The 12,959-nt window shown below is 38.1% G+C and overlaps 1 protein-coding gene across 3 annotated transcripts in view; it reads right to left on the reverse strand.

Annotated features, from left to right (window-relative positions):
- Cntnap5bl1 (contactin associated protein family member 5B like 1) overlaps nt 1-12,959 on the reverse strand; it is a 1,004,796-nt gene that overhangs the window by 488,267 nt on the left and 503,570 nt on the right. For all 3 annotated transcript variants that reach the window (NM_001329899.3, XM_063272228.1, XM_063272229.1), the window contains 1 exon segment: nt 11,200-11,371. In NM_001329899.3, coding sequence (NP_001316828.2) covers nt 11,200-11,371 — 172 coding nt within the window.

Genomic DNA, 12,959 nt, shown 5'->3' on the forward strand with positions numbered 1-12,959 from the left:
CTCAGAAAAGACTCCGATATTGATTGAAGTAAAATCAGCATTTGTTATCCATGGAGGTTATAGAAAAATAAATGTGGATGCTTTAAGTTTTAACATAATACAGATTCTGTTTATATCCTTGAACATGGTAAGCATCCATTGTACAAATTTCACACACACACACACACACACACACACACACATACACAAACACACACAGAGAGAGAGAGAGAGAGAGAGAGACAGAGAGACAGAGAGAGACAGAGAGAGAGAGAGTGAGAGAGAGAGAAATCAATACCAAATCTTTTTACACATCATTGTAACTTTTTCAAATTGCTTTAGACTTCATTTCTGTGTATAAGAGTATGAGCATTTTGGCCTAATGTGTCTCATATTAATAAGTGTTGCTGAAAAAATTTCAAATCTCTAATTTAAGCCATTTTTGGAAAATGTTACTCAAATATGGAGTAAACAACTCTGTACACAAATACAGAATACACACACACACACACACACACACACACACACACACACACAGTCTGCTGTGCCCAGACTTGCTTCCCAAGAGGGTCACAGATTTTAGGACTTTTTTAGTTTTTCTGTTTACTTCTCTGCTTTTCAGGGTCTTGTGAGTGTATCTTATTCACTTTTGTACTGCTGTAATGATATACCATGAATAAGGCAATTTACAGGAGAAAGAGATTATTTGGAAATTATACTTTCAGAGAATGAGTCCATGGATATCAGGTTGGAGAGCAAGGCAATGGTCAGGCAGGCATTGTACCAATAACTGAAAATTTATGTGTTAAGACAACTAAAAGGCAGAGAAAGAGAGGCAGAGAGAACTAACAGGGGATGACTTGAAGTTTTGAAATCTCAAAACTCACACCTAGTGATATATCTTCTCCAATAAGATCATATCTCTATAATATTTTCCAAAATGTTCCACCCCCCTGGTGACTCAGCATTCACACACATGAACCACAGCGGTCATTCTCATTCAAGCCACCACAGTGGTGAATATGCTACTTGAGAACTCTGCAGCCAGAGACATCCACTGTAAAAAGACTTTCTCATTCATCAAAAGTTGGATAACATTAAAGATGTTACCTTTGTAATAGATACATACATGGGTTAGTCCATCCTGGCAAAAGCAAGGTCATATATTCTTTATAAAGAATATAAAATTCTCTGAACTCATGGTAATGTGGAGCAGGAGTTATCTCTATAAAGGACTGAGTAATTAGAGCTGTATGCACCCAAACAGGATGTAAAGATCAACTATTTGTCATAGTAACTGCAGCTGGGTAAGTTCAGATCCCCCAAACAGGACACAGTAATGGAGGTCACTACAACAGTATATAAAGAAAAAAGTTGGTGATAGACTCTAAACCCTTAAAACCTGGCTTCCTCTGCAGGTTAACACGTGCAGCATGCTGTTCCCATTTTTTTCTAGTGAGATTTTCAACTTCAATGGATCTTAAACCTCTAAAACAATATAGATCTACTACTAAGTATATAAACTACTAAGACTTTTAGCTCTGATGGGCTTCCACAAAACTGCATCCCTTTACTGGCAGCACCTAGAGTGGAGGAGACATCAGGAGAGGACAACAAAAAGAGGATAAATGCAAGTCCGATGTTTGCCAGAATCAGAATTTTTGTTACATTATCTGTTCCCTCTTATAAAGAAGTTTTGCTTTTCCCAAACTTTCACCTGTTTGCTTTATTACTTTGTAATATTTGAATTATTCTCTTTTTGAAACATAGGAACCAGATCTCTATCTGTGTCTATACTAGAGGAAACTCAAGATCTCTCTGCAGTAGTGTCTTTATTAGAGTGACTATTACTGTGGAAAAAAGAAGACAAAAAAAAAAAAAACCTAGGGAAGGAAAGAGAGTTTATTTCTGCTTACAACTCTCACTCCATCAAAGTAAGGGAAGAACACTCACATGGGAGGGAGGCTTCGAGTCAGGAGTTGGTACAGAGACCAGGGAGGAATTTGACATATAGGTTTACTGTCAGTCTGGTTTCTTATAGCACCCAGGAAGGACCACAAAGTCAGGGGTGGCACTGTCCACAGGAACTTACAGCTACAGCACATCAATCATCAATCAAGACAGTGTCCTATGGTGCAGTCTGGCAGGAGCATTTCCTTAATTCTAGTTTTCTCTTCCCAAATGACTCCATCCTATGACAAGTTGACATAAAAATAAAGCAGTATAACTAAAAATGGAGAAGCATGCCCCAATCTAAAACAGAACAATTTAAAGATGCTTGGTCTGGGAAGGTGGCTTCTCAAGCAAAAGCACTTACTGATCAACCACAAAAAAGTCCCTAAATTTTAATTTCCAGTACACAATTAAAAATAAAGATGAACATGTCCACAAACACCTGTTACTCTGGTACTTGTGGGGACAAAGAAAGTAGGATTACTGGCGCTTGCTGTCTGCCAGCTTAATTCTACAATCAATAAAATCCCTTGTATCAGATAATTGTGCGATTCTGCCTTTGGTTTGTTGGCTAAAGAGAAATTTTTATTTTTCAATAATTTCACTTTAATACAAGTGCTGACATGGGCACAAACCTTTTAGCACCCTCAGGGCCACTGCTTATATCATTCCTTCAGGCATACAGAGCCAACAGGACAGCTGCCAACCTGAATTGAGGAGCAGCTCAGATTTGTACAGTACTCCCCACTTCTGATTATGGGGAGAGATGCACAAACTTCCCTATGGACATCTTTTCTATTTCTTCTTTTTCATGAGCTGCCTTTGCTCCATAGAAATCTTGCATGGCAGACACACCCCATTTTTTTTTTCTTAAGGCACAAAACAATAAGGATATTGTGCTTCTGTGCTTCCTTCCACTGTATTATTTACAGATCAGATATATTTCTGTGGCTTTCTTGTCTAATTTTATGATTGTCTTGCTCAACAAAATTATGCTCACTAGCTAGTGGTTACAGAAGGAACACTGAACATTACTTGTGCCAAACCTGGCTTGTTTTTTAAGAAATAATGTGACATGGTTTCTTGCCTCTGGAACAGATCCAGCAGGGTATGGGCCTCCATGAGTGTTGATGGCTGCTATGGGCATAAGATTTGTTCTTATTATAGTGTACATATTTTCATGTTCCTCCTTGTAGGAATACCCACTTCTCAAAGGTTAATAAATCCATGATAATCAGAAAGGTCAAGAGTCAGGGATGTGAGAGTATAAATATATCTCAGTAAAATGGTAGAATACTGTGACCTTAAGTATAGCCCTTAAGATTGTGGGAAAGATGCTGAAGATATGAGTTTGAAAATATATAATTTCTCAACTCTGTAACATAAGGATGAAATATGAATCATATAAGGAGCTTCACAGATCTAAAGGAAAAGAACCACCCTCATTATAAGCCAATAGGTCAGAAAGACACTAAGGAAGAAGATTAAAAAGCTTTAAGGAGTGGTGATCACAAGGTAAGATCCCACCAAGATAAGGTTTTGCTGTTTGTTTGTTTATTTACTTTTGTTTGTTTGTTTATGCTTACAATCACAGGTAGATTTCTGAGTTCAAGGTCAGCCTGGGCAGAACGAGTTTAGATGCAGACATTGTCAGAATGGCAATTTTAGGGTGGATTTCCAGACTGAAGTCATAGGATATTGATTCATGGGACAATCAAAAGGGAAACTGGGGTAAGCACGGAATTGATATGTGAAATGGAAGAATTTTCTTTATCTGCAGAAAATGAGATATCCAGTTTTTAGAATAGCAAGAGAAAGTTGTCTCAAGCAGAGAGTTTTTTCAACATCTCCAGAGAGAGCCAAAAAAGAGAGCAATCTGAAAGCTGTCTCAAGCAAAACATAGATGGTCAGCTTGGTACCATGATTTTACTTCAAGTCATTTGTTTCCTCACTCTCAAACACCCATTCCATCACAACTCTGGTATGAAGGGTTTTAGGTGGATACCAAATTTATTTTTCATCTTGAGTAAATTCTTTTTTCCAAGACCAATGAATAATATTTACTTATGTAAGCTGCATGTGTGGTTCATCTGCAAGCACTGTGAGCAAAAGATGTTAATGTCAGAAGTGTTCAAATTATGACTATGCAAAGAGCCTGCTCCCAGAAAAATGCAATATTTGATACCAAGAACTTTTTCCAAGAATGCAGAGTACAAGTATTGGTTACAGCTGGGCACTAAAGGCTAACTAGTCAAACAAGAGAAGCACTATTTGAATTATAATATGGGGATTAGGGATAGGTGGGGATTTGGTACTTTTAGTTCTTTCAGAAGGAACCAGGGTGGGGGGTAATTCTGTAATCCTCCTCTGTGCTAGGAAAACATTCTACAGCAGTCAAAAATGGTAAGCTCAGGTTCAATGAGTAAATCAGCTCATAAAACCGAAGGGAAAATGACTGAGAAAGACAAAAGTCGTGATCCAGAACACACACATACCTATACAACCACTCACATATTGGCCCATACACAGATAGACACCAACACAATTAAAATCAGCCAGCTTTGTTTGGATTACAGAAACAAATGCACATTTAAGAAAATGGGGACATGGTTTGGGAATGAATGGTGTCTAAGAGAATCATTCCATCCTTTGTTACACCATTTTCTAAAGCATGCATCCTTAATTTAACACCATATCATCTAGAAATTTTGTATTGTAAATTCACTATGCTTAGAGAAATATGTAGATTGTGTGTGTGTGTGTGTGTGTGTGTGTGTGTGTGTGTGTGTGTGTGTGGTTGTGTGTGTGTGTATCTGTATTTCTGTATATGTCTGTATTTCCGTGTGTTTCTTTGCATGACTGTACACACATATGTTAAAAGCTGGAGAACAAGCTTAGTTGTCATTCCTCAGGTTGTCATATTACCTTACTTTTTGACATAGCGTCTTTCAGTTTTATTCCTAACTCAGCAAATCAGCTAGACTGCTTGGTGAATTAATTGGAATGAACCACCAGGTTCCACCTACACTGACCTGGAATTTTAAGTGTAAGATCACCTTGACTCTAAGCAGATTCTGGGATTCAAACTCATGTTTCATGCTTGTACTGCCAAACATCTTTCTGACTGAGCTCTTCCCTATCTCCATTCTTTCAAATGTTAATGCTTGCAACATCTTATAATTAGAACCTCTTTTTATGTGTCAGTTAATTGTGTTGAGTTTGGGTTAGATGAAAATACACCCTGGACTATGGATCAAGCTCTGAGAATGTGCTGCACTTTCCTAACATTTACTTCTTTTGTTTCTGAAATGCTAGAGATGCTGGGGACTTGTTTAACACCACTTAAAACAACAGTAGTATGTGTTACTCATCTTATTTCTTGTTCAAAGAACTGCAAACTGGTTCTCATTTATCCTCTGCCAATATGCAAGTCTTCATAGACACACACCAAAGTTTAAGCTAGCATGAGCAAGCCTGGTATGTAGAATAACCTTCATAATGTGTGTTTATTCTGTTATTTTCAGACACTTGGGAACTTACCAAATTGCCATCTGAAATATCTAATGTTCACTCTGATGTTTACTTTGAAGACACAGGTATGTTTATTTCTAGTATTTGGTAAATGTAAATATGGATGTAAATTATGTAAGAATAGGAACAAATTACTAGATTTTACCATAGGAACCAGTGAAGGGTTTGAAGTAGAAGCAGAAAAAGAAGCAAAAATCACTAAAGCTTTTGGGTATATTCATATTTTTAAACAACATAGTGTACTAATTGTCTTCTAATGCCTAACTCCTGCCAAAACCAACTTAACTTTATTTTGGCTCACTGACTAAAGGTAGAGTTTATCATAATAAGGAAGGCATGGCAGAAGGTACATGAGATAGATCAGCACATTTAATGCAACCTCAGATGACCAAAATGGATGAAGGCTCATGCTCTGATCTTTGTGTTCTTTTCGTTCAGTTCATGACCCCAGCCCATGAGATGAAGCTACTCATATTCAGAACAGCTTTTCCCACCACAATTAGCTAAATTTAGAAATTTACTTGAAGACATTCTAAAGGCTTGTTTTTTGTGTATTTTAGATTTGTTTACTTTATCAATTATTAAGAAACTTAGGAAATTTACTGTTAGCTAAAATGTTCATTAGAAAGTCACCAAGAAAGAACAGAACTCTGCATTCAGACTACTCAGGATCAAAAAACATACATAAACAAAGAAACAAACAAACTAATAAAACAAACAAGAAATCAAGTAAACAAACAGAAGGTGGTCTTTTTGTTATCACACATAGCATGTTGCTTGCATCTTGCAATCTACACTAAGATCCTCTTGTTTGTGCAAAAGGAACCCTTAGCCAATGAGACATTTCTACAGCTATAAATAATGTTTCAAGAGCAGACATCTAACAACTCAAAAGAAGCAGAGCCTACCAATTTGTAAACATCATTTCAAAGGACTTGTAATAGGATTCTGAGAAACCAGGAAAAGATCTTTACCAATCCTACATCCAATAGATGGTTAATATCCAATATATACTAAGAACTCAGGAAGTTAGCTCTAAAGAGCCAAATAACCCTATTAAAAATGAAGTATAGAGCTAAATAAAGAATTCTCAGGTGAGGAAAATTGAATGGCTTAGAGGTACCTAAAGAAATGTTCAACATCCTTAGTCATCATTAAAACAACTCTGAGATTCCACCTCACACCAGTCAGAATGGCTAAGATCAAAAACTCAGGTGACAACAGATGCTGGCGAGGATGTGGAAAAAGAGGAATATTCCTCCTTTGTTGTTGGGATTGCAATCTGGTACAACCACTCTGGAAATCATTCTGGCATTCCATCAGAAAATTGGACATAGAATCAAGCTATACCATGCCTGAGAATACACACAAATGATAGTCCAACATATAACAAAGACACATGCTCCACTATGTACATACCAGCCTTACTTATAATAGTCAGAAGTTGGAAAGAAAACAGATGCCCTTCTACAGAAGAATGAATAGAGCAAATGTGGTACATTTACTCAATGGAGTACCACTCCGCTATTAAAAACAATGACTTCATGTAATTCATAGATAAATGGATGGAATTGGAAAATATCATGCTGAGTGAGATAAGCCAATCACAAAATACCCACATGGTGTGCAATCATTGATAAGAGAATAATAACCCAAAAGTTCAAATTACCCAAGATATTATCCACAGACCACATGAAGCTCAAGAAGAAATATGACCAAAGTGCAGATACTTCAGTCCTTCTTAAAAGGAGGAACAAAAATTCATAGGAGAAAATATGGAGACAAAGTTTGGAGCAGAGACTGAAGGAATGGCCATTTAGAACCTGCCCTACCTTGGGATCCAGCCACCAAAACTAGACAGTATTAAGAAGCCACGAAGTACACTCTGACAGAAGCTTGTTATAGCTATCTCTTGAGATGCTCAGGCAGAGTGTGAAAAATACAGAGGTGAGTGCTTGATACAAACCATTGAACTGAGAACAGGATTCCAGTTGGAGGAGTTAGGGAAAGGATTAAAGGAGCTGAAGGAGCTTGCAACTCCATGAGAAAAACAACACCAATAATCCAGTGCTTCCAGGGACTAAACCATTACCTAAAGAGTACACATGGACAGACCCATATCTCCAGCTGCATATGTAGCAGAGGATGAGCTTTTTGGGCACCAATGAAAGGAGAAGACTTTGGTCCTGAGAAGGCAGGACCCCCAAGGCAAGGGATTGTCAGGTCAGGGAGGCTTGAAGGAGGGGCTGTTGGGAAGGGGATCACCCTTATAGAAGAAGAGGGAGGCAAGGGGATAGGGGGCTTATGTCAGGGAAATTGGGAAAGGGAATAACGTTTAAAATGTAAATAAAAAATATCCATAAAAATTTTAAAAATTTTTAGAAAGTTTGTACCTTTTTCTTTAAAACTGCCATATTTTTAGAAATTTAAGTTCCCTCTCTTGCATTGTTGGAAACAAAGAAGAAATAGAAAGAAAGAAAGACAGAAAAAAAGAAAGAAAGAAAGAAAGAAAGAAAGAAAGAAAGAAAGGAAGGAAGGAAGAAAGAAAGAGAGACAGAAAGAAAGAGAAAGAAAGGGAGGGATGTGAGAGAGCGAACCCCAAAACAGGGAGCCACATCTCTCGCTCCGATCGCGGGGTGGGGTGCCCCCAGGAATCATGAGTAGCCATTCTTTATGTCACAGCAAGAGGTAGCTTTTATTAACGAGATCCCTATTCGCGGGATCCCGGGTCGATACGTATCCCACACAGGAGACAGAGGAATCGACCCTGAGCCTCCAAACTCGGGGGTTTATATAGGGGAGGTTAGGGGCATTCTCGCGGTTACACATGATTGGTCAATTCAAATGGTGCACAGTTACTTTCAGAGCAAAATTACATCAGCAAGGAGTACGTGCTCTCTAGCAGCTTGGCAGGCAGGTAGGGTGGCTCATCTCACTCAGGGGGGTGAAGGAAGGGGAGGAGGTGGCTATAGATGGTCAATGTCCTTGGGGCTGATAGTTGGTTTGGCAAGTCCTATCTCTGGCTCTCCCTCAGGCACGTCCGGCCCTGCACATCCGGACTATGACAATGAGTAAACTTTTTAAAACTCTAGTTCTACAGATGGAGGGAGGGAGAGAGAAAATGAAAGATTGAATGAACTAAAGAAAGGAAGGAGGAAGGAAGGAAGGAAGGAAGGAAGGAAGGAAGGAAGGAAGGAAGGAAGGAAAACAGAAAGCCAGGATGTGTAGGTGGGCCCCATGCCCCTGTGAAAGATAAAAAGCACATAAAGGCAAGGATAAAGGTCTTAGTATCTGCTGTCCAAGCGGAGACACAGGTCTCCAAGGTCTGGCCTTGTTTTTCAGGAGCACAGTTAGAGAAACCATAGCCAGAGCTTTCAGCTCTGTCCTCTCAGGCACGTTCTCACTAGTAGGCTAACACATTCACACTGATTAGCACTTGAAAAATGGCAGAATGCAGGAGTCTCTCCTGAACTAGAGCTCCCTGTCTGAGATGGCTAGGGAGCCCCAAAGAACCCCTGTATCTGCTTCCCATAGCACTGTGGCTTGTTCTCCCTCACCTCTGATAAATTGCTTCTATATTTTATCCATCTATGCCACATATTTTCCCTTCCATGTTTCTATTGCCGCTACCAGTTTACTTGCATATGCACTTTCACCATGATATTTATCTTTACTGCAAAAAGTGAAAGAAACTAAAAACTCAGCAAGACCTGCCTCTGTTAACCTTTTACCATGGTTCCCAGATTTCAAACAAATGTAAATTATATCAGAAGGATACCAATCAAAGCTTTGGACACAGGTTTCTTTTTTGTTAAGTAAGTAACTCTTTCAAGAGAAGCATACCAATTACCTATTAAAGAAGTTACATTTCTCATTATACAATTAAAAAAATTGACTGTAATATATTTACTCAAGATTACAATTACACAAAAGTAATAGTGCAGGGCAGATGACAATGTTTTCCATGTATTCCAAAATAATGACAGCTTCCTTGATTGTATGTTAAGATATCATAGATATTCCAATTGACAAATGTCCCTGTATTGATCTGTAATACATATAATGCCACACCAGATGATGATTTGGAATTTTCTCCATTGTCAAGAATATAGCATACTATTTGTGGTACTATCAATTTCCTGTAATAGCTTTGATTTGGAGTCCTCTAAATAAGCACATTTTAATGAATCACACATTTTATTACCCACTTTCGCAGCTGGTCAAATGGGAAAAAAGGGAGGGAGGAGGGATGAAGAATACAGAGTGATTTGGTAATAATGGCATGTGTAATGGTATCAGAAATGTGTGTTAATGTTCCATCTAATTATAGTCATCATTCCCAACATTAGCAGAGACCATGTTCTGTATGGCTGATTTCTCATGGTCCCCAATAAAGTTACTTAATGCTTTTCTTCCTAGACTGGGACACTCATCTCTTGATCTCCCCTAGTGGTGCTGATACTTTTTCTTAATTCATGTTTCTAGTTAAATCTCATGGTGTTCCTCATTTCTCACATAAAACATGAAATCAAAATCTGCTAGTACAAAGACCTTCTTTGTAATGATTCTAAGTTCACATTCCCAGCTATGGGGAAGCCATGTAACTTTCCAGAAAGACCCATGTTGTAGAAAAACTACAGCAAATCAGCTGAACTAAAGCATGTCCCCTGAACCCAAGATGTGGTGGATTACAGGAGAAGTCATCTTGCTTCTTTGGAAGTATATATTGCTAAGAAAACCATTGCATGCTGCTAGTTATAAAAGGCTTCCTATGCTAGGGATTTCAAATGCAACACTTACAATGCATGTTCTGTTTCATGGCCATTCCGTCGCACCAACAATTTCTGTCTACTCTTACCTTAGCCAACCGTGATTTTAGCTCATACTTCAAGATGTAACTCAATCACCTACCTAAATTTCTTTGATCTCATTCCACATTCTCATAGTGGTATAACTATTGGTACAACTAGTAGCACGTGTTTCACAAATCAGGGAATATTTCTCTTTATAGCAATGGCTAATTAATGTACCCAAGGACCTCTAACACCTACACCAAATTATGCACTTAACTAATTCTATTATTGCTGAAATTCAGTATCCATTCTTTTGGTTTTCTGACTTTAAATCTAGAAACTCCTACCATAACAGGAACCAAATCCCAAGAGTGATGCAGCTAGAAACTGAGTGTCATGCTGAATCTCTGGGTGTAGACTAAAAGCACTGATTCTCACTAGCATATTGTCTGCTTTCTTTGGAACTAAACAAATGGTAGGCACGGTTGTTGTCAGGTAGGGTCAGTCATTCCCAGTTTAGGACATCCAAGTTGAGAACAGCCAAACCCTTAGCTATAGATTTCTTGAAACTTATAATATTAGAGAAAAAAAAAATCCACTTCAGACAAAGGAAATGGTGTAGGGAGAGTAAGTCCTCTCTCCACTCTCCTTTACATTTGACGTCAATGTATTTATGCACAAAATTGAAGCCCTTTCACAAATTTGTATTTTGAATTGATTTGCATATCCCATTTACTGCAAGTCATCATGGAGAGAAACTCACCTAATTTAACCTGTTTTTCTCTGGGCCTGAAATCCTTTCAGAAATATTTTCCATTAGGCAACTCAATTATGTCTAATGTAGCTAATGTCTCAAAATTAGAATTTCGCTTAAATAAATTCATTTTCAGAACAGTTAGGATGGAAAGGGGTGGGGAAACAGAGGAGACAAGACAATAATTACCTGTCTTTGATGCTACACAGATCAATGTGTAAATCACTAAAATTCCCCAGGGAACCTTGCTGAACTGAAATGAGGTCCTTGGGCTGGTTATCAATAAAGATGAGCCTCATGCAGCCTTGGAAAGCCTTAATAGGGTTTAAGCATTGGGAAACGGTGAGATTGTCAGGGCACCCTGTGGGACAGAGAAAAACATGAAGAGCACTGAAATGATCTGTTATTGCTGTGGCAACCTTTTGATGGAAGACCTTGAGGTCTAGTTATTTGGGCACTTTTTTGTTCATAGCCAGGAACACTTTTGTTGTAAATCCTAGCTCAGGAAGAGGTTCAGAGGTTCAGAAAAGATGTAAAATGGGGATGCTCAGTCACTATAAATGAAAAAAACTACCAAAGGGAATATTGTTGGTAAGATATTTACCTTAATCTCTTCTCCCCTCTCTCTCTCTCTCTCTCTCTCTCTCTCTCTCTCTCTCTCTCTCTCTCTTTCAGTGTGTGTGTGTGTGTGTGTGTGTGTCTGTGTCTGTGTCTGTGTTTGTGTCTGTGTCCACATCTTTTTCTACCATTTCCCATTTTATTCTTTGAGATAAGGTCTGTTTGTGAACTGGAGGTTCAACAATTTATCTAGATTAGTTATTTTAGATTTGTAATTTCTGAGCTCTGGATGTCTGCCTTCATTTTACTTTGTTTGTCACTGCCTCTTTACACACCTGGAAGTTTTTTACTAGTATAGACTGGGTTGACAATGAGCCTCAGGAGCTTGCTTATCTCAGCGTTGCCAGCAGTGAAACTCAAGGGTTTCTACACACATTCAGTATTTTATTTGGGTACTGGGAAGCCAATCTTATTTTCTCATGCTTCCATTGTAAGAATTTTATCAACTAAGTCTCACACACACACACACACACACGCATACACACACACACACACACACACACACACACACACACACACACACACCCCTTTCCTGTTGGCAACCTATCTGCTTTTCCTTTGAACAACATCCTTAACATACTATTCATATGCTGTAGGTGCTTGGGAATGTTGCCTATGTCTGAAATCACATCTAAATTCACAATATAATTCTCAACTATATTTTCTAAGGAAATTACACTTTGTAAGGAAATTACTCAGGATGACAGCTGAATAATTGTATGGTTAATTGTGGAGTATTAACACATCTAGCTTCTAAGAAAATTATACTCAGAAACTAAGCAGGATTTTTTTACATGCTATGCAATTCAAATCTAGACATTAAGAGAGTTATGGACTTAAGTGAACATAGTTATAGGCTGTAATAGCACATGGGAAAGGTTAACACCACACCTCCTAGAAATCTCTAAAAAGTTTAAATTTATTATCACAGGTTAGCATCACCTGTGACCAGGCAAACCTACACCCCTTAAGACAGGTGAAGACCAAGCTGGTATATGAGTATGTATGTTTTTGCAAACTCCATCTCAGTGGTTTTAATAGGTTCAGAGCATATAGGAATGTGATAATGAAAACACGGCAATATGCCATAAATAAAGCGGAATTTCCTCAGACATCTCTAATAGTCAGAAAACTGAAACCCTGCGTCTGGTTAATAGCTTATAAATAAACTATAAAATAAAGAGCTGGTGCAAATTCTTATGGATGCTGTAAAAGTATTTATGGAAGTTGACTATTATTGCTGGAGCTAATTTATAACTTCCTTAAGTTTACAATGTATGTAGAGTTGTACAAACACTGCTCATATCACAAGTAAATGTTTTTATTCTAAG

This window comes from Rattus norvegicus, chromosome 13 (assembly GCF_036323735.1).
Source record: "Rattus norvegicus strain BN/NHsdMcwi chromosome 13, GRCr8, whole genome shotgun sequence".
NCBI classification, from domain to species: Eukaryota; Metazoa; Chordata; class Mammalia; order Rodentia; family Muridae; genus Rattus; species Rattus norvegicus.